The sequence below is a fragment of the Neltuma alba genome, unplaced genomic scaffold, assembly GCF_004799145.2.
Source record: "Neltuma alba isolate B1F8T4 unplaced genomic scaffold, ASM479914v2 tig00011972_pilon, whole genome shotgun sequence".
Taxonomy (NCBI): Eukaryota; Viridiplantae; Streptophyta; class Magnoliopsida; order Fabales; family Fabaceae; genus Neltuma; species Neltuma alba.
The window spans coordinates 16,599-38,759 of NW_021636547.1; the positions used below are offsets into that span (position 1 = coordinate 16,599).

The following is a 22,161-nucleotide window of genomic DNA, read 5'->3' on the forward strand; positions in this document are numbered from 1 at the left end:
AATTATGAACGAAAACCCACGTCCATTCTCCATATTCTATTTAAGCAATCATGAATGCAACAGGTGATGCGTTAGATAGTTGGCCAACCGGAAGGCTTTAAAATATTTAATGAACCGGAAGGCATATGTTACTTTCGGTTCTTAATATAAGATCTTGTTTGATTTTTATTTTGGTTTTAAATATAAGACTCCAATCTATTTTTCTCTCATATTTATGTATTTTTTTCAAGATAGTCCTCCTAACAATAGTAGTTATAACCAACATACTTAATTAGCAAGGATATTTTAGGAAAAACAACACACATTTATTATAAAAACTAACTAACGTATTTTTTTAATCTCCTCAAATTAGTATGATTTTGTGGGGAAGGCCAGCTAACAGAATTTACAAATTACAATAGTATGATCACTAATTGTGATATTGATTAATTTACTAGTTAATGAGTGTTAATTTTTGTCATATTTTTATTTTTAAAAAAATAGAGATCTGAATGTGTTGTCATGTGTTTACTTAAAAGCCTTCCATTTGAAATTTTAGCTTAATTACAGGTGAAAATGATCGTACGCGTAATTAACTTCACCAATTTCACTCACTATTACATAACTGGAGATTCCGAAGAATCAAAAGTGGTTTAGACATAAATCTCTGACAAAAATCAACCTGCATGTGTATTAGTAGGAGAGAAGAGAAAGTGGGGCCCGGAGGAGAAGACGAAGGGGCCCACAAACAGAGATGCCAAAAAGTAATTAATTAACTAATGACAGAGATAGTCCGTTGTACGTGGCAGGCAACTACTCCTTGATGCAGATCAAGAAGAATAGCTATGTACAAATATGAACATGCATATATCTATATATAGTATATGTAATAAATTAAATTAGAGGCTTTTTTTTTTTCCCTGATCTGTAATCACGATTAGGGCTTTAATTTGCCAAACTCTTTCTCGCATTAATTAATTAAGAAGGTGCCTAGAAGCACACAGAGAGATAGAGGCATGCATGGAGAGATAAGCACGCCCACAGAGAGAGAATAAGGGCATATACCCTACATGTGGGAATGGTTTGAGGACAAAGGAAAGAAAGCGTAGAGCTTGCAAACAAGTCACATGGGAGCATAACATGATCCTTCTTTACACTTGAGGTAGAGAGAGAGAGAGAGGGAGAAGGGGCCTTCTCTTTCACAGCTCATATCTATTATGATATTCTAATTATCTTATTACTCTACCTACACTCTTTACGTTTTTTTAACTGCGTTTATTAATTGTTAATTACTGATTTATTAATGACTCTCCCCTCCATGCCTAACTACTCCCAAGTAATAATAAAATCTTCAACCACATGCATGCCCCTCTTTTACTACTCTCTCATATGAACGCCACTAATTACTGGCCCCCTCACTTCATTGGACTTTATTGTCAAACCTTAATTCGGTTGCAAATATGTTAAGAGAAAATCAACTTTATTTTTCCTTATATATTGTACTACTCATCATAGTATATCATATTCACAAAGGACCGAACTCATAACCTCATATTTAAAATAGACTTAAGAGATATGCGCGATATCATTGGGCCACAATGCCCTAACCTCATCTGCAAACTACTACCTCCGGTCCTAATTATAAGAGTTAGTTGACTAATTTGAAAAGATTAAGTAAATAAGTTAAATTAGTTATTTGTCATAAATAGATATTGTCTTTCTTAAAATATTCTTGCTAATCAAGTGTATTGGCTAGGACTACTATTGTTAGAAGGACTATCTTGAAAAAAAAAGTATAAATATTAGAGATAAAGTGAATTGGAGTTTTATATTTAGAACCAAAATAAAAGTCAAACGAGGTCTTATATTAAGGATCAGAGCTAGTATTTAATTTGATTATTTCATATCATTTCTCTTAATTTGACATTCCAATTCTTAAATTGCTTGCCTTATGGTCATTCTACTGCATTGTGATCCAAAATTTAATTTTAATGGCGTTAGCTAGCCGAAAAGAATAAACCATTAGGGTCTCTATTACGCTTTCTCTATACCCCTTACTTTATTTCACAAAGAAAGTTTCATAAATAGTTAAGAAAAATATAAAGGTAGAACATATCTTGATCGTGACTCAAAACTATGGGGAGATATAGAGAAAATTCAGGAAAGTATAGGTGGGTTTAAAAGCAAATGACATCTGATTATTATGTGAATCCATTTATTTATTTATTTGAGACTAATTAAAATACCAGTCGTTTTCCATTATTTAAAACAAAAAATCAATATCTAATTTTTAGTAAATTAACGACTAATTTAGAAAATATCAGTATATTCATTTTTTGTTTATCCTTTATTGTCAAAGCCAACGTCATGTACTTATCCAGTACTTGAAATGGTTAGACAAGTGACTTATGCAACACAGGCAAGCAAATAATTAAGAATAGCAATCAAGGAATTTAATTTAATGAATAGAGAATATGTTAAAGTGTAACATACTCCTCCAGTCCTTAATATAAGACCCAATTATTGATTTAGTTTTGGTCCTAAATATAAGGCTCATTTCTCATATTTATCAATTTTCTCTAAATTACCCTATGGATACTCCCTCAACCATAATTAAGTAGAAGAGGAAGATGGGGTATATTAAGAAAGATGATTATAGTATTTTAGAAAAAACGTGTTACATTTCTTATAATTAACTAACTTACCTAACTTTTTTAATCTAATCAAATTAGTTAAACGGGTCTTATATTAAAGATCAGAAGAGTACGAAATATAAATTGAGCAAACTTTGTATACCACCTAAGAGGATATATAAGCCAAGATAACCTTGTAATATAAACAAAAAAGTATTTGTTAACATTCTGATCAAATATTTGTTAAATGTCTGTTTAAAAAAAAAAGTCTTTAATTGTCAATTTAAAAATTTAGGATCAAATGCCATATTATCCTTCTTGTTTAATCCCAAAGAGTCATTTCACCCAAAAAAATGTCAATCTTGCGAGATAGTTACCATAATAAAACTAGTTAATATGTAGCAAATGCATGGATCAGAGAGTGAAGAGAAAATGCAATATAATGCAGATAATACTCATAATAGAGTAAGTATAGGAATGCTGCAAGTGGGTTTGTGAGAGAGAAGAGAAAATGGAAGGAAGAAGATGATGATCTTAGAATAAAAAAGGAGAGAGAAAGAGAAGAGAGAGGAGAGAGAGAGATAATAAGGGCACGTGATGGGCTGATTGCAGAGTTATAAAAATAAAACTAGTGGCGACTTTGCAGTAACACCGTTGAGAGCCCCCCCTCTTCTCCCTCCTCCCAGCTGTTGTATAGCTGTCCATCCTCTTGTCTTCCCCTCCACCCCCCCATGTGACCCCACTCCCTTCCTCTCACCACACTTTCATTCGGATTGGGGTTTGATTCTCTCCTGTTTTTTTTATTCTTCTCTTTTTCTATATCCAATTTTTTCTTCTCAGAGATACATACAAACACTCTCATAGTCGCTTGTATTTTATATGTGTCACCTTTGTATTTATAACTCTGTCCTTCCTTCCTTCTCCTGTCATTTTTTTGTTATAATCTCGTTTCAGAGATAAATCCCTAAAGATTTATTGGGATTTTAAAGAATTCATTAATTAATGTGTGTGTGTCTCTCAATGCATATTTAAATAAATATGAGAAAGGTGCAAGCTTGAATGGTTGTGTTGCTGTTTCTTCTCCCTCTCTTGTTCGTGGCTTTCTTCCTCCTTTTATTCATTTCCTTTAAGTTCCTGCTACAGGCTGATCATTCGGTTGGTTTAGGATCATTTCTTTTTATCTCATTGGCTCGAGCTGTGTGTCCTTGCATGCAAATTGCAAATTTGAGAATTTGTTGAGCAGATTGTTTCTGGGTGTCTCTGCAAAAAATTTGGCACACGTTTTGTGTTTGGTTTCAGTTCTGTGTAATTATCATGGCGCAATTGCCTCCCAAGATCCCAAACATGGCGCCCAATTGGCCTGACTTTTCTTCTCATCAGAAGATGCCTTCCCTTGCAAGTTTGTCGCCAAATAATGTGGCTGCCGCCAACGCTGCTACCACCACCGCCCATCAGAATCCTTCTTGGGTGGATGAATTCCTCGACTTCTCGGCGGCCCGACGAGGGGCTCACCGGCGATCCGTGAGCGACTCCATTGCCTTCATTGAGGCGCCAATGCTGGACGATTCTCGTGGTAACTCCGGCGTGATTCCTCCGAGGCCTGGGGGTGACAATGAGTTCGATAGATTTGATGATGACCAATTCATGTCTATGTTCACCGACGATTTATCTGGAGCTCCCATGCCCCCCACCATGTCGTCCTCCAATCCTTCAAGCCCTTCTGATCATAACAGCATTAATGATGAGAAAGAAACCGGCCAAAACCAGAACCAACCGAAGGAGGAGAAGGAGAAGGAGCATGAGCAGCAGAAACAAGTGAAGAATGAATCAGATGAGGTTGAAAGCCAAAGCGAACAGGAAACTCAACCTCCAAATAACACCAATACAGCTTCTTCGACAGACAAAATTACTGACCCTAAGAGAGTGAAAAGGTAATATTCGTCTTCCATTGATCTTAGACTACTGCTTTTTCGAGCCCATCCCCCAATATATTAATGACTGTCAGATTTTTAAGAGCATCTGCGGGGGATAATGAGTTAGAGTCATGGCTACTATTTTTTATCGTCCTTTTTATTCTCTTTTGGCTTGATTTTGCTACTCGATTGATAACTTATCGTTTGGTGTCTTCTGAGAAAATATTGGACATAATATGACGTGCAAGAAATCTGTGATTTATTTCTTCTCCTGATGTTTTTAACTTTTGCCCATTGAATGACCCACGTTATGTTAAGGCAAGAACTTTTTCTTTAATCTGCCTCTGATCCTGGTTTGCATCAGAATCCTGGCAAACAGACAATCTGCACAAAGGTCACGAGTGAGGAAGCTGCAATACATATCGGAGCTTGAACGAAGTGTAACTTCATTACAGGTGCGTTAATTTCTGCAGTTCAACCTTTTGATTTTAATTTCTTCGTCGTAATTTTTACATGGCATGGGGTTGGATATGTTAAAGTAATGTTTTTTCCATTCTGTTGACCAATGAAGGCCGAAGTTTCAGTGCTATCTCCAAGAGTTGCGTTTTTAGATCATCAACGATTGCTTCTAAATGTTGACAACAGTGCGCTGAAGCAAAGAATCGCCGCCCTTGCCCAGGACAAGATCTTTAAGGATGGTAATATTCTTTTGACCTTAAACTATATTATCTACATTACTCGTGGCTAAGAAGCTAACAGAGTTCTAATCTTGTTTATATAGTAATTCACTAATCGAGCAGTTAAGAGTAAAAATATTCTGCTAATATAACTGATCGTACAGTTAAAACACGTTGTAGATATTTCAAGCCTCAAAATGCTATGAGATTTGAACCTTTCATCGAGATGTTCAAATTTCTTGGAATTATCATTAAGTTTAAAGTCGCAAAAGTTTCCATATATGACTAAATCCGCATATGCTTTTGTCCTTCTTAATCAGTTCCAAGGGTTTCAACTGATATTCTGCAATATATCATAATTAGGTTCAAACAGTTTTAGCACATTAAGCGCATGAGAAGAATCGAAAATAAAATAAGAACATATACGATTTCCAGTGCGCAAGAATTAAAGCTGAAGATTCTGTACTTTTCAGTTGACACAGTGCCGTTATCGTATTGAGATCATGACAAAGCAGCAATGACATAAAGAAAAGGAGAAATGCACCACTAAGCTATCAGTTCATTGGATCTAGTTGGTTCTGTAGTTTAGAGAACGATGAACAAAGACTAACAAACTACATTAAAAAAAATATTACTGTTATTGGGTTTGTTCTCGTGAGAGCTGTACATATATATAATTTCATTACTTTAGAAGGGAAACAGCCTAATTATGAAACCGGACAGCCTTGTATTGATTTTAGTAAAAGCATTGCATGCACGCGTATTTAAATCTGTGTCTGATCATGTGCCCCTGCTCCCATGTAGTTGAGTATGCTTTAACAAAGTCCGATATATTATCATTACTGATATTTATGCAGCTCATCAAGAGGCTCTAAAGAGGGAGATAGAGAGATTGAGGCAAGTATATCACCATCAGAATCTCAAGAAAATGGAAAATCCTGCAGGGCCACCATCACCATCCTCATCTCCAACACCGAACACAGAATGTGGTGGTGCTAAGACAGAAAAGGAACAATTTCTCAGTGTCTGAAACCTCTCCCTAGGAGACTCTCCTAAAGTATGGTCAAGTAGCTAGCTAGTTTTTATATTTCATGGAGTGATAATTCCTTTCATTATTGGATAAAAGAAGATTGCAGAGTTTAGGATGGGATGGGAGGAAGAAAAGAATCAGAGAAATAAGGGGAAAACACTACTTTCTTCTGAGCCTGTAAGGTATTGAATGGTTATGGTACCACTGATGGGTCAGTGATGGTGGGAAATTTTTACTAAGCCAACACGAAGAAAAATATATACACTGAGAGGGGCATCACATTGTAAGTGGGGAGGCCATTGGTACGCTCCTGCAATCAACTGTGCTGTCACGTGATGTGCTTCCTTTAAAGAAGGGGACCACCCAAAGTTTGCATGATTGGTGTGCAGGGAAACACATGTGCACCAGTGGCAATCTAAAGAGGGTGGATGAGACAGTTGTGTCTGCTTTAACTAAATAGTCTGAAGATATAATGAGATCATTCTTTCAGTTTTTTTATTACTGTCTTTGATTCTTTTCTTTCCTTTTTTCTCTTCAGTTTGGTGTTTTTTTTTGGGGGGGGGGGGGTGAACAATGTATTGTTGTTAAGTCAAGCTGGAAAGCAAACACTGGTGGGGCTGAGTTGGAATAGATGAAGGGAAGGAAGACATGTGAGTGGAGTGAAGGGTCCTCTGGGTTTTGTTGTATTTTTTGTTGTCTTTCTCTTATGGGGAGGTCTTCAAAACCTAGACACAAATGGGGGGAATGGGACAAGGTTGCTTTGTAAAGATTAAGCTCTAATTAATCTTAAAGATTGAAGTTATTATGTGAATTGGTAGCTCACGGGGAGCTTTGATATGTAATCTGTTACTGCTGTATTTTAATGTAATCATCCTTGTTTGAAAATTTTAATTGAAAAAAAATGTAAATAGTGCCATTTGTGGCGTATAATGGGCAAGTCATGAAGTGCTTTTAGTTGTACAAATATTTTGCTCACAGGTCTTACCATCTGTATTAGATAACACTTATATCCCGTTTCGTAGGGAAGAAGTGAGGAGAGAGAAAGTGAAAGAGAGAATGAAATTAATGTTTTTGTCTATGGTTCAATGAAAGCAAATTGTCCATGGAACTCAATTCCATCGAAATAGTACCGGAAATAGGTTTCATGTTTCACCTCTCTCAAGTAATATGATTATCACTAAATATATATGAAGCCAACACTTAGTTGGAGTTAATTAAATTACAATTTGTTCCTTGTTTAAGTTATCATCCGGCTTTAAGAGATTAGGGCTTAAATATTACAATTTTTCCCTGAAGATGAATCTACCAAAAAAAATCTGCAAACGTAAAATACTTCTTCTAATCAAATGAAAAACTAATGAAAAATTATCAAATTAAATATTAAATTTAAGTATAATTATACAAATATTTATCATCAAAGTATTTGATCGAAACATAGTATGTGGAATTTTAGTTATTAAAAGATTTAGTGATGTGAACATATATTAACACTACCCCTTAATCAAGTCTGTGTGGTGCAATGCTTAAACGTGGATTAAAGGAAAGAGCTAATTGCAAACAAAGGAATAGTGGGGTTGCGTCTAGGTTAGTTTGAAGTATGGAAAATAATTTCTTTTTCATAATCCACAGATTAAGGTGAGCTCATCTATTTTATAATTTAATATTATCTCTGTTATAAGAGTTAGTTAAAAATTTAGTTTACTTCTAAATGTAAGATCTCGATTTATTTTGTCTTGTATTTTTTTTAAATATCCCTATTAATTATAGGAAATTTTATCAAAGTGTAGTTTCAATATATGATTAAATATGATATCTAGGAAAATCAATATACATTTGTTACAAATAATCAACTTAACTAATTTTTTTTAATTTTTTTAAATTAGTTATCTACTTTTATATTAAAAACAAGAAATAGTACTATTTTTCTTGTTATATAATTATGTTTTAAATTTAAAGATATAAAATATATTTTATATTCACAAAATCACTACTTTGTTTGTTTTAATTTCGTTTTACATGCCAAACGAATTTTTCCGGTAAAGTTTGCTACGGGTGCTTCCTAGTTCCTCTCATTCATGGTCGACTCACGAAAGTACATCACGCAAGCAATCCATGGGTTACATCCTTCTCAACCATTTTTCTTCTAAAAGGAAAGAAGAATAATTCTAGTCAATCCTATACATACAGCCTGCATATATGGATATGGTTTGTGTATTGAATGCCAAGATCCGTTCCAATGTGTTTATTGTTGCTTGGCGTGGCGGTCAAATTATACATCTTCAGCACTAATTTTAGCCTATCCTGTTTCTTGTTAGATATTAACTGGTCAATGAAATGTAGGATTCTAACAAGAATGGGTCAACTTTTGCAAAGCGGAGAAAACAGTCAGAGACGATCGTAACTTGGGGGATTCGATCTAACAATGTTACAAGAAAAAATTTACCAAAGTCATTGATGGTCTCATAAACTAACTGCAAATTTACCTATGTCCTGCCCTTGCTATTGTACTTTACTGACCAACCACATGGTATTGTACTTTGAACTGCTTTGATAAGGCATGCAAACGAAAAAGATAAACCATGGTAAACAGTTCGTCCTTCACTGGTGCAAGTCCTGAAGAATGCAAAAGCCAGCCTTTAGCATTGACCTTTTTGAAGAGTTTTGCTTGATCCTCAACAACCATCAACCCTCCCTCTAGTGATGAATTCTATTCTGATGGTCTTCTAGCCTACCTATCCAGCCTTGTCAATCACCAAAGACTTCATTTGTTGTTCTTGTTCTTGCTTCAAACGTTCCTGTTCTAGTTCCATTATGCTCAGAACAAGGCCCTCAGAACCGGGAACGTCCTTGTAAAGAGGTTCACTGGCTTGTTGACAACGGATCCTGTATTCAGTAAATGCCTGCTGCGTTTCCTTTAAGGCTTTTCTGTAGCCCTCCAAGAGATTTTCCATCATATTCAGTTCCCTCTCAAGCATATATACCCCCAGTCTGCCCTTTTGACTCTCTTCCACATGTGCCTTACGCAAATCCTCGATCATCTTATCACGACTCTGCAGCTCATTAAGCAAGATTTGCTCATTCATGGAAGATTCTTCACAAGCCTGTGCTTTTGTTACGTACATCATTCTAGCTTCTCCCATCAAATGTTGCATGTGCTCCATACACATGTTAAAGTCCACTGGCTTAGCATCCCAGAGGCCATCACTTCTCAGTCTCTTGTTCCTAACAGTTGGAGATCGATATAAGTTATGGTCATCCTGGTCAACATATCTCTTGTGACCATTGCCAAATAGCGACGGTCCAGAAACCATTTGAGCATCTTCTCTGTAGGCAAAAAAATCTTCAGAATTGCCGTTCAGCCCATTCCCAGAACTAAAAGGCATTTGCCCTGCTTCCATTGCCTGAATGAAACCTCCAGAAGGCATTCCCGGCGAAGAAATTTCTGGAGAAGTCCCCTCTAAAAGAATGCACTCATCCTCATCCTCATCCTCACCCACAAATTGTTCTTCCTCTGAACCCTTCAAGTCGCCAACATTGCATTGCCGCAATAAAGGCCACTGTCCAGATTCTTCCTTAAAATCCTCAACAGCTCTTGAGTGTTCATTCCCAACCTGCTCAGTTTCCACTTCAAAAATTTCAACATCACCTTGCCCCTGATTCAATTCAATACTATGTTCCCTCAACAACTCCTCTTTGTTACTCACCCCATCGCCCACCTTACACTCTTCTCTGAGCAACTCTTTACGCTGTGTCTTAATCAAATGCTGCAAATGCGATGCATAGTAACAGTTCTCTAACTGTGAGGCATTCAACTCTCGATCCACCATGCTCCAGATCAATCCTGCCCAATCAATCATCTCCAAATGCCCTTCCTTGATCAACCTAATGCAAGTCAAAACCTCTGGAGGCATAATACACTCATTATCGTGTAAAAGCATCCACATTAACACCAATTTTTCAATGAAAGCAACTGATTCCCCTAATTCTGGCATATCCACCATATTTTCTGTTGAAGCCACAGTGGATTCCGCTGGTAACTTCAAAGCACGCCCCAAGTCAGCCTTGTTCACCATTATCTTAATGCCATTCACGTAACCACCGCGCAAGTTAGGTGTATAACTCGCTATCAATTGCGCTAGAAGATCGCTGCGAATGGTGGTATCAAACTCGATATTAACAAAATCCCAAAGCCCGAGTCGCCTCAGGAGTAATTCATGGCTCTTGAAGTCAAGGGCTTCAGAGGGCCTGAAGGGAATGGGTTTGAGGGTTTCGGCTATAACTTGAAGCTTCTCCCAAGTAGTTAACTCCGGATTAAATTTATTCCGCTTCAGTTCCTGGTGAAAGGCGGCGACGGCAGCGGCAGAATCAGCAGTCTGGGGAGAGGAAATCGAATATCCCTGTGGAATCTCATGGAGTTGAGCAAATAGATCACAGTTTTGATCATCGAGGATTAGGGTTGTGAAGATCCGGGAATTGGAATGTGTGATTTCCTGATGTCCATATGATTCATCTACGACGAGATTAGAGTTCTGAAAGGCCATTGTTTCAAACGGAACTTGAAGATTTTAGATGATCATGCTTGTGAAGGAAGTAACTAGCCAACTCCGTGGCCACGGAAAGAGGCTATTTATGGATTTGGAGGATGACGCCAAAGCTTAAAGGTCACTTTCGTCCTTTTGCTAGCTCACAATTTTATTATGACTCCCGAGTGGTAATCTCATATCATGTCTGAATTTATATTTGTTTAGAGAGGTCTCATAGTGACGTCAGCAAAAAAAACTTATTTTTCAGAAAAAAATTATTTGTATTCTTGTCTTAAATTAAAAATTAATTATTATTTTCAAAATTAATTGATAAAATGTTATTTATTTTATGGTTTATGATCTTTATAAAGTAAAAAATATAATAAAATTTAAATTATCCTGATTAGATTTAAAAAGCTTTGAAAGAAGAAGATAATAGCAAAAAATAAAGTTGAGGACAAATCATACGATGTCTTTATCATTCAAAATAGATTTATACTCCTCCGATTCTTATTATAAGACCCAATTTGACTTTTTATTTGGTCCTAATTATAAGACCCAATCCATTTTGTCTCTTATATTTATGCATTTTTTTCCAAGATAATCCTTCTAATAATGATAGTTTTAGCCAATATACTTAATTAGTAAGGATATTTTAGGAATGACAACACTTATTTATTATAAATAACCAACTTAATTTATTTCCTTAATCTCCTCAAAAAAGTTAATTGGGTCTTATAATTAGGACCGGAGGAGTATGAAATAGGAATCCAAAGCTTATTCCGTATAAAATAGGAAAATATAATCTAAAGTAAATGACAGTAATCGCAATCAGGATAATAAGTCAACATCTTTCAAATGAGAAACTATTCTCAATAGAAAATCATGATCAGCTTATATTTAATTATGTTAATAAAAATTTAACACATGCTAAAAGTTGTAAAAAAGCTAGATACTTCCTCCGATCCTAATTATAAAAGCTAATTGACTAATTTGAGAAGATTAAGAAAAGAAATTAAGTTAGTTATTTGTCATAAATAAGTGTTGTCTTTCCTAAAATATCCTTGCTAATCAAGTATATTGATTAGAACTACCATTGTTAGAAAGACTATTTTAAAAAAATACATAAATATTAGAGATAAAGTAGATTGGGGTTTTATATTTAAAACTAAAATAAAAATCAAACAAGATTTTATATTAAACACACGAGGTACTACTTCAGATTCGCTTATGAATGGTTGACATCGTAAGATAAATTCTAACATACGATAGATAAATTCTGTTTCAATTGCGAATTTTTGTTCCCCTGAAGAGGATGATTCAGGAAATGAATGATCATCAAAATCCCAAAATCTTGTATTCATTTCATTTCATCAGCATAAACTAAACGCCACTGTGAGCTCTGTTTCAGATGGAAACATCATCCTCTGTTCCCTGCGTTCTTCAATTCCTTGTGCTCTGTAGTTGTTCACGGTCATTTATTAATAGTCGGGCTAGCAAAAGTGTTCAGACCTAATTTGATAGCTACTACTATGATTTATGCTTTCATTTCTAGGGTACTTAACCAACCAATTGTTCATATAGTAATCGGATTGCTTAATTTTAAAATTACTGAGAGCTCATTATTTAGTCAATTCAATGGTGCATAAAGCAAGCTGAAGGGCGACAGCTCAAGCTTTCAAAGAGACTGGGTATTTCAGAAAAGGCCTTCAACTGGCTCTAATAATGAAAGGGGTCAGCTGCTAATTATATTTTGCTGTAACCCACTTTATTATTTGTAGTGATTAATTTAACACGGTAACGCCCACTTCCATTTCGAAATCAAACCCAAGTTGTCAGTTTGATACTATCCCTCTTACTGTACTGCCTCGGTGATTTCACTCCCCAGTCCTTAATTAACACAAACTGCCGCCCTTCTGCCATTTCCAGAAACCTCTGCTCTTTTCCTTGAGCATAAATTTCGTTCAGAACTGTCGCGTTTTCGGGTCTCAAACGCTTTCTTTTGACAATGACCACAGCTAAAATCTCGTCTTTCTCCTTATACTTTACTCTTTTCCTGTCTCTGTCGGCGGTGATTTTCCCGATTTCTGACGCCGAGCTTCGCCCGCTGTCTTTGAAGGCCGAAAACGGCGGCGTTCAGGCGCAGGAACTATGGTGCGTGGCGAAGAACAACGCCGAAGACGCTGCCTTGCAGTCGGCAATCAACTGGGCATGCAGTACGGGCGGAGCTGATTGCGCCCCGATTCAGCAAGGAGGACCCTGCTATGACCCTTCAAATCTCCAGAATACGGCATCGTATGCTTTCAACGACTATTTCCTCAAGCACGGCTTGTCCGATGATAGCTGTAACTTCGACAATACCGCCGCCATTACTTCCCTTAACCCTAGTCTGCCATCTCTCTCTCTCTCTCTCTCTCTCTCTACTTCCTCCATTGTCCTGTTCTTGTTGGTTTCAAACTTCCTTTTTTGGCGGGCTATTATTATCGTAGTTTTCAAAATTTCCTTGTTTCCAGAGATCTGAAAGCGAGGCTTGAATTTGAAGCCCTGAAGTTTCTTTTTTGAGCTGAAATTTGATCGAAGTACTTATTCATGTGGGTCTCATTCTTTTGAATTTCAGGTCATGATAACTGCAAATTCCCGTCCAGGTAACTGAGCTGTAATTTTACTGTAAATTCTGCATTTGATTGTTCAGCATTATATGAATTGACAAGCAACGGTCTTTTTGCAAGATATACTACGTTCATTCTGAATAATGCATTAGTGAATTCTACATTTTGAAAGCTTAACCCATTTTGTGCTTCAGTTTAAAAGCAGCAACACCAAGCAATGGAAGTTTTTCTGGTTCGACTTCTTCACCCCTTGGATTGGGATCCAGTGAAGATATGAGTGGCTGCAATGATGTTGCTGGGAATTGGCCTCGAGCTTTGATTATCAGTCATTTGGTGCTCATGTTTTCCTGGACTGTTTTAGGATAGTATTTTGTGTATGAATCATCATCCCCTTTGATTTGATGGAGGATTGGCAAAGGCTTTCCTTGTTTACATGGTACAGCAGGAGAGATACTTGAGGATCAACCTGCGTGTACCAATATAGTTTACAATGAGTGGAGATACTTCGGTTCCCCTCGTATGTTCTGAATTTGCAGTTTCACTAGGATGGTAGAGTATGATATATTTGAATCCAAGTGGTGCGTCAAGATTCCGTTGGCTTGTCATTGACATGAGAGAGAATCAAATTCTTAACAATTGGCCAAGAATTGCTTACATTAAAAAACGATGTTTGTTTGGCTTCACAGTAAAATTTATCAAAACTATGAATTTGGTGAAACCGACTAGTTAACTAGTTTTACCAAAACCGGGTTTTAATGATTTTTAACATGAACCGAGCACACTATAATCATGCACTTCATCAGTGATTTTCATTTGTTCTGCTTCTACAACTTACTGATGTAAAGAGTCCATTTACCGAGTTGTTTTCCCCTTAAAATAAAAGCTTGTAACGTCTGGTTGCTGCCGGGATTAGATCCAGTTGATTCTTACGGGAACAGTTGCGACACACTTTTGTTATCTCCGCTTTCCCTAGCTCTGTTGAGAATTGAAATTGTCTAAACTCGTAGAAGGAAATATTCTGAACTCTGATTACTGCGTTTGGTGATAATCTTGTGTGTGTTCGCTTTTATTTTATACATAGAATGCAGTAATCAGAGTAATCAGAGGAAATATTCGTAATAATGTCTTGTATATATAGAATGCAGTAATCAGAGTAATGTTATTATTCACAAGGTATATAGAATGCAGTTTAATTACTAGAGTAATGTTTAATTTGACAAAATTACTTAGTGGTTTGCAAAATGAATATTTAGAGCAATCCGGAATTCCAAACAAAGCACCCACGAGCTAACTTAAAAAATTTCCACTCAGCTCAAAAAGCAAATAATTACAATTTAGTTATATCTTATCATTAAACCATCATCTGTTGTTTCTGTTTGTTATTCAAGCACGGAAGGAACAGACTTCAACTTCCAAGACTCTGCGACTGTACCCTCGTTCATTGTTCTGTTCATGAAGGCCAGGATGATGCCAAATCCTGAGCTAACTCAGCTAAGCCATAAATGGGGACCAAGGATGAAGAAAAGCCTCATCTTGAACTTGAAATCAGAAATCTTTCTAATTTGTACTGCATCTTTTAAATAGATGCTGTTATGCCGCTTATTACCAAGCTCGAACTCGTGAATTGAGCCATAATTGCCGGTAAATTGTGTTCTAGTTCTTCAAAACTGTAAAAATCCGATTGTTTCCTTTGCAGCTTTAAATTTGAACTCAACGGATGATAAGGGGCAACTACTCTAATTGATCCCTGCTGCCTCAATCCAATGAAGGAGTGCATTGTTAGCCATATTAGAATTGAAGTAGTCCAAGGAAGTCAAATTTGCTTCGACAAGAAGTAGACTTGGAGACAAATAACCGATCGATTCAAGAAAGTGGTTGGCTTGCGAGGCCTTACTTTAAACGCTGTCCTTGGGAGACAAGGATATTGAAAACCGTAATCTCTCTACAATTGAAGTGTGGGTCAAAGCCAAATTTCCTCTGCTTTTCAAATGGATACTGGATGGATGGATGGATTGGATGAGCCATTGCTATTCTTGACTAATTGACGTTACAGAGACCGTTAACACAATAGCTCCGGAATCCAAAACAAGACATTTTAATTAAGCGAAGTGTCATACAACATGCGTCAAGCAGGGTTGATTCAAGGTAACCAACTCAATGGGACACTAAAACATCAATGTAAATGCACGTGATAAGGAGAAGCTGACTAGACTTAAGATATAGTTTTATGGATATTTGCCATTAAGATCTCCAATACACATATGACAACAGATAATATTTTTCTAGATTATTGATGTATCATTTGTTTATTGGAGAGCTTGATACTAAATAAAAATAAAACTGTATCTAATTTTTTGACCCCACAAAAAGAAGAAGAAAGCAAAGAGTTGAGTTCAACCAGAAAACTGTTGCATCTATTGGATTTTGCTGATTCTCATCTTCATTTGCTGCAAACCTGATGAATAATTGAGAGCTCCTGTTTACAATGGTGGAGGTGAAATTTTGTGTAAGTTTGCAGTTCTGCATGGGAAATTGTTTAGAAGAATGAATACTATTTATTATTTGTTCCAATAAAAGCAAAAGATGCCATCTTTGCACAGATCAAACAAGTGGTCCCTAACTACCTATTCCATATTTTTTTTCAGTCTCTGAAATCGTTCCGCCAAAAGAAAAATGGGTATTCAGTGGAGTACCTGATGGACAAAGATGGAGCACTAAACAGCATTGCGCAGTTTCAGTGGTGCGAATTAGGAGAAGCAGAAGAAGATGGCCTATGATTAGAAGCAATTCCATCGTCCTCCTCACCTTGAATTCTTGCGGGAATGCAGAACCTAGGAATTCCCATTCCATCAGACAGAAACCTGCTCCCAAAGATCGAAGCTTGGGACTTATTCTGTTGCTCCGACGAAGAACCAGTTATTGCAATGTCATTCCATGCTGAAAAACTGGACTGAAGGGTCCCCCTTTGAGAAAATGTCGAACCTTGCCCCACCAACATAGAAGCGTCGTTGTTCCAAGTCACAAATCCTGCGGGATTCGCGTCTCCTTGTGATGATTGGCCATGAATCAGACCTGGGTCTTGAAACGAATGAAGAGAAAGTCCGAGATCTTCATTGGGGTTGCTAGTCCTGGAGATTATATCAGCTGTGTAGTTCTGAAAATTGATGGAGGAACTCATTGTGGCTGTGGTGGTGGGGAAGAAAGCTATGGCGTCAGTGCCCATCTGCGACGAAATAAAAGCAGAATGGTTATCTGGGTTCTCACCAAACTGCCTCTGGAGCTGAATGTTGTAACCAGAGGACTCAGTTTCCTCTGCTATTCCTATTTCAGGGGCTTCTTCAGTATTAGTGGTAGTGTTAGCAGCTGGATGCCAGGGAGGAAGCTCTGCGAGCTTGTCAATGGCGGATTTGGCTTTCTTGATGAGCCAATCCACGGCCTTGCTGGGTCGGTCATAGCCGAGACGGTCTTGAACATCGTAGAATTGAATGGCAGTATGAGCTGAGAGTCGAACCCTGCGGTCACGAGGGCCTTTTGCAGTGTAAACCTTGCTGTGACGATCTTTTCTACCAGTGGATCGAACAATGTGGCCTCCTTGGACCTGAACTATCTCTCCTCCTGTGCTCTTCATGCCCATTTGTCTCTTTTGTTTTGTGTACTTGGAACTTGCTGGTTCTCCTCGTTCTTCTTCCTTCTCCTGATGTGGTTGTGTATGGTGCGAAAATATGCTTTCTACATGTGGGTTTTGGTTTTGGGCAAGTTGGTGAGGATAATGAAAATGATTGTATATGCTCGAGTTTTGTTCTTCTTGCGATTCTTGTGCTCTTCTTGGCTGTGCAGGCCTTAGTGATTGCTGATGATTCCCACTGAAATCCAGATTCCTATTATTTCTTTTTTCCTCTACTTTTGCCCTTCTAAGGATTTTGATTTCTTCTAGGTTTTCTTCAAGCAGACACCATTTTCTGCTTTGCTTGCTTGTTTCTTCTCTGAATTCTGATCGTTGCTGATCCCCAGGAACAAAAACCTGCCATTGCAATCTCTCAGATTCCTTACCAAACGTCGCCTTTAATCCCCAAACAAACCCTTATCAACATGCGAACAAAAGTTAATTACTCACTGCTTCTTTAAGGGAATTTAGGTATATTCATCTGGTCTTATCTACAGAGAGTAAAAGGACAGAGTAAATCCCTAGATGGGATGGTCTCTTTTTTCAACACGGACACTCAAAATTGCCCAAGAATATAAAGACATGATTTCAATTTTCAACCCCAACTGAATTGTACTAAGAGGGGGTAAAAAACACAAACTAGCAAAAGGACATTGAACTTGGTGATTTAACTTTGAGTTGAAGAGATATCACATGGGTTCAAAAGAGCTTTTTTGCAAGAAAGAATAAAAGAGAGAGGCGTGTGTGAAAAGAAGTGGAGCATAGTGAGGAGGGAAAATTTGTACCTTTGGTCCTATAACACCTCCTTCATGCTTCTGCGAAGTGTGGCAGATTATTGTCAGAAGAGACTAAAGATCTTTTTGGCCTTCTTTAATCCCCCAAAAACTCAAAAAATATTACCTTAACTTGTTAAAGAACTGTGTAACAGCCCAACTTGTTATTCAAGAGCTATAATTAAGGTCATAAATGATAGGGGGAACCCTCAAGAGCTATCCCTTGCAGCCACACCTTTTGAAGGCTTTGATAATGACATATAACAGCTTTTTTTTTTGGGTTCCTTTTTTCTATATGTACTTTTTGCAGTTTTCACCATTATGAAGTGTGTGGTTTTGCTAAAAGGAACATGACGCACTCGCCTCCTCTTATATGCCATTCTCATTATGCTCCTTCAAACTTTCTACCAACTAAGATCACGCTTCGTGGAACACTAGGAAAGAGAAGATAATTACGCCAGCTTTTCCTTTTTGCACTGAGAAATTTAGACTCATTAAGTCTCACTAATATGCCTTATCACTGACTTGATGATTTCTGTGGTACTGGCCCGTTTGCTTTTGCTTATGTCTCCATTATAAGTCATCTAAAAACTTTTATCATAGATTAAATTATCTAGAAGGCGCTTACACTATATAATATCATTCATGTAACTACTTTTTCTGTATCAGCTAAAAGTAGGCAAGTGACTTTCTTCTTTATGGAGAAAGTATACTCTATAAATATTCTGTACTAAAGATCAATTAAAGGAACATTTAACGAGGAGTGGCTAGTTTTAGCCTTAATTTTTGGAACTGACCCAGCAGGTTAATCATTCAATGTTAGAATCTCAGACTTCCAGACGGAAAACGAAGCACCAGTTCATATAAAATGTGTACGATAATGGTGGCCAATGGGTTAAGCACGAAAAATCAGATCATGTGCACTGAAAGAGATCGATCGGTGTGACGAACAATCAAAATCTTGTGTTTTGTCATTAATATATTAGTTCAAATAAAAGTTTGAGGGAATTGACGAATCCATTTAGCAGCTTTTGTATCAGCTGATATCATATATTTCTCTTTGAATAGAATCAGCAGAAATTAATTGGAGATTACCAGTATATATAATAATAAGTTCGTACAAAGTCACAAAGGGATCGTCAATTTTCTCTTCAATATTTTAAGTTGGCGGAGATTTAGTACATATAATAAGTGCTGTGCATGCTGTACTAGGCTTGATTTAGTATTGGTGTTGCGTTGCTATTGGGATGATGAAGACTGTGAATCTGTGATGTAATATGTTATGACCACTAGCCCCTTAATTAAAAAGATATGAGTATTATCTTTAATTTAGAGGATAATAGGTAAATAATGGTTAATATGTGAGACTTCTGGCGTCAGGTATATGATAGGCCATAGAAGATTTCCAACTAGAAATCATTATTCTAGAAGGAGGTAAATCATAGAAGATTTACCTTTAATTTTGATATGATTTTCAAATATTCAAAGATATGTGAGATGGGAAAAGTGTGGAGGGATATATGCCCACAAAAATATCATTTTCAGGCATGAAAAAAGAAAGCACTTTCTGCAGGAAGCTTAATTCTTAGGTACTTAGAAACTAAATTTGAATGATGAACCAGCCACCCCAAATTCATGTTTTTGTCAAGACATACATGCGGCAGATTTTATATATTGTTGGATTAGTGTCAAAAGGAAAAGGGCAAAAAAGAAAAAGAAAGCCGCATTAGTGCATTATATATACTGATCATTTAACATAATTCTGATCACACACACATATATAGCTGATATGGTTCCATATAGTGTGGACCAGAGGCTAGATATACAGCTAAAGTGGAATCAGTACATATAAGTCATTCCTTCTCCTTTTAATTACTGTCTTTTCTGATCAGTTCTATTACACATGTCTGTTACTTTGTTTCATTTTAAACCAGTAGGGTTAGATGAAAATGGTAAAAGCCCATTCCCCAAAGCTAAGTATCTAGTTTACATATATATATATATATATATATATATGTGACTAGAACGAGAACTAGAATCTTGTTGATGAAGTCAAACATGGAAGCACGTCCCATTAAGATGTTATTGAGTCAAGAAGTTGGATAAGGCCTTTTGGTAGAGATTTGAAAAGAAACACATTGACGTGTCGGCTTCTAATTTGTTCCTCAACGAGAGATTGGAAGCTAAGTATCCTCACCTTTTTTGTTTCCTTTTTCTAATTTGGAGCTTTCCTTGTTTAATTGGCAAATCATGGAATCACTTTCCTTTAGGATCACCAAACTTCCTGCTGCTACCTAGCCTAGATAGACCTCGCCAGATCTTTTAAATATATTTTGTTTTGTTATATATAAAGGTTTTTTTTTTTTAGGATACTCCTGGAAATAGATCCAGTAGAGACTAGGTGGGTACACCTCCATAAGATGTTTTATTTTTCATTATTTCATTAAAAAAATATTTGCCTCTATTGACAGAGAAAATAATAATAAATTATTTCTGCAAGCGAGTGTTTAAGGCTCTTAAATCCTCAGACTTCACAACAAAGAAAACGTGAAAAATAAATTAAATCAGATTGTTGTGTTGAATGCTCGTGATATATATATATATATATATATATATTGTGTGCGTGTGTGAATTATAGCATGAAATACTGGAGTCATGGTTGATCTCATTGAATTTACGTTTCTTTAAGAGTATATAGGATATGCTTCTTTCTTCTAATTTCTGACAGTCGTGAAAGCCAAAATCTGGGTTTTTTAAAAAAAATCAAAATCAAACCAAAAAAATACAGTATACTTATCCATGTGATATTGTACTATAAATTTTCTAATTGAATTCGAAATTATACTGATAAATGATTTTCGGCTGAATTTCCTTCCACTGTGCAGAGAAAAGCTTTATTCACTCCCACGACTTCATACACACATGCCCCTATGTCGATGTTTTATGAAGAAAACTCTGAAGCTTAAACAAAATCATGACACTACTCCTTCCGGCACTAAATATAGAGAAGTTAGATAATTAGTTTATAGAAATTAAGAAAATTAGTTAAGCAATTCAGTTGGCATATACTCTTCTAGTCCTATTTATAAGGCACTTCTAGCATATTTTATACAGACCAAGAAAAATCTTAAAATATATTAAGTCTCCATTAAAATATAACAATTTTTTAACTTTACCCATATTTAATATATACATATTTCAAAAGAGACAACTACTTACAGTATAATAAATGAAGGACAAAATAGTACATTTATACTAAAAATTTAATGAAATAATTTATAAATAGGACAAAAAAAATCTTTTATCTCTGCTTTATAAATAATACTAGAGAAGTAATATGCAAAAAAAAAAAAAAACAACGGCACTAGAGGAAAGGACAGTTTCAATATTCCGCATGCGCAATCCTTTGTACAGCTGTTGGTGGGGTGAACACACACTAACATGAAAATGCTGGTAATTTATAACAAAAAAAAAGTCAGTTTTCTTAAAATGTCTATTTTCATAATTTGTCTTGAAAATGACTCCCTTGGAGTAATTAAAACCCCCTTAATATTTGCAACTAAGGGGAAGAATTTAGAAAATAAATTATAAATTTAGAAGGCAAAATCAATTGAGATTACATGTTCTTTCATTTAGGATCAAAAGAAGTATATATGATTAGAATGTATAGGTGCCATGTGATACAAAAGGCCTCGATAAAATAAGTAGGTTGTAACTTTGATTTTTTTTTTTTAATAACATTGTGAGCTTGATTTTAGTTATAATATGGTCCCAAAATAGAGAGAGGGGGGTATAGGAAAGGAGGAAGGGAGATTGAAAGCCACCAAACAGGCGCATGATCCGAGGCACATGTATTTACAACTCATTCTTCTTTCTCTGTAAACACCAACGTGCATTTGTACGTCTCCTCTCTCGCCGCGCTCTGATCGATAGAGACACTGTGTGTGTGAGAAGCAAGCCCTTGTTTGGTTGTAATTTATGGTCACCACACAGATATATATATATATATATTTTATATTCACCAACCTCTTGTTGCTGTAAACTGTAAAAGCTTGTTTTCACTTTTGAGGCAACCATGCATTATTCTCAATGAAGACACAGTTTTCTTCTTCTCCTAATTACGCCACTAAATTAGGCTTTCTTAACACTGTTCCTGATGTGTGTGAGTATAATGATGGCTTATCTTCTGTTCCAATCAATTTATATTTAAGAGAATGGAACGTAATTCTTGAAAGGAAAGAATTGAAGTGGAAGAAGAAACGTGTGAGATTGAGTAATCTCCTTCAAGAAATGAGAATAACGTAATGTAGGCATGAAATGTTCTGTTATGTGAGGAAAAATGATGAATGAAGCTGAGAGA

General features: G+C 36.3%; 4 protein-coding genes across 7 annotated transcripts; 2 read left to right on the plus strand and 2 right to left on the minus strand.

Annotated features, from left to right (window-relative positions):
• Positions 1-3,429: 3,429 nt before the first annotated feature.
• On the plus strand, positions 3,430-7,156 carry LOC114720292 (basic leucine zipper 61). The gene is made up of 4 exons (XM_028905927.1): positions 3,430-4,543; positions 4,890-4,980; positions 5,097-5,223; positions 6,060-7,156. The coding sequence occupies exons 1-4, from the start codon at positions 3,927-3,929 to the stop codon at positions 6,230-6,232; spliced, it is 1,008 nt and encodes a 335-aa protein (XP_028761760.1). The 5' UTR covers positions 3,430-3,926; the 3' UTR covers positions 6,233-7,156.
• Positions 7,157-8,595: 1,439 nt separating this feature from the next.
• LOC114720272 (uncharacterized) lies at positions 8,596-10,773 on the minus strand. The gene has a single exon (XM_028905916.1). The coding sequence runs from the start codon at positions 10,771-10,773 to the stop codon at positions 8,965-8,967; it is 1,809 nt and encodes a 602-aa protein (XP_028761749.1). The 3' UTR covers positions 8,596-8,964.
• Positions 10,774-12,496: 1,723 nt separating this feature from the next.
• On the plus strand, positions 12,497-13,884 carry LOC114720323 (PLASMODESMATA CALLOSE-BINDING PROTEIN 5-like). The gene is made up of 3 exons (XM_028905965.1): positions 12,497-13,142; positions 13,373-13,400; positions 13,559-13,884. Exons 1-3 carry the CDS (start codon positions 12,764-12,766, stop codon positions 13,728-13,730), a joined length of 579 nt encoding a protein of 192 aa, XP_028761798.1. The 5' UTR covers positions 12,497-12,763; the 3' UTR covers positions 13,731-13,884.
• Positions 13,885-15,397: 1,513 nt separating this feature from the next.
• On the minus strand, positions 15,398-17,930 carry LOC114720256 (transcription factor TCP4). 4 transcript variants are annotated; one of them, XM_028905895.1, is made up of 3 exons: positions 17,814-17,930; positions 16,058-17,385; positions 15,398-15,840 (listed from the first exon to the last, which is right to left on the minus strand). In XM_028905895.1, the coding sequence occupies exon 2, from the start codon at positions 16,996-16,998 to the stop codon at positions 16,099-16,101; it is 900 nt and encodes a 299-aa protein (XP_028761728.1). In that variant the 5' UTR covers positions 16,999-17,385; positions 17,814-17,930; the 3' UTR covers positions 15,398-15,840; positions 16,058-16,098. The 4 variants fall into 4 exon arrangements, with proteins under 4 accessions (XP_028761728.1, XP_028761727.1, XP_028761729.1 ...); XM_028905894.1 differs by having other exon boundaries at positions 16,058-17,444; XM_028905896.1 differs by lacking the exon at positions 17,814-17,930 and having other exon boundaries at positions 15,398-15,884; positions 16,058-17,689.
• Between the last annotated feature and the right edge of the window lie 4,231 nt (positions 17,931-22,161).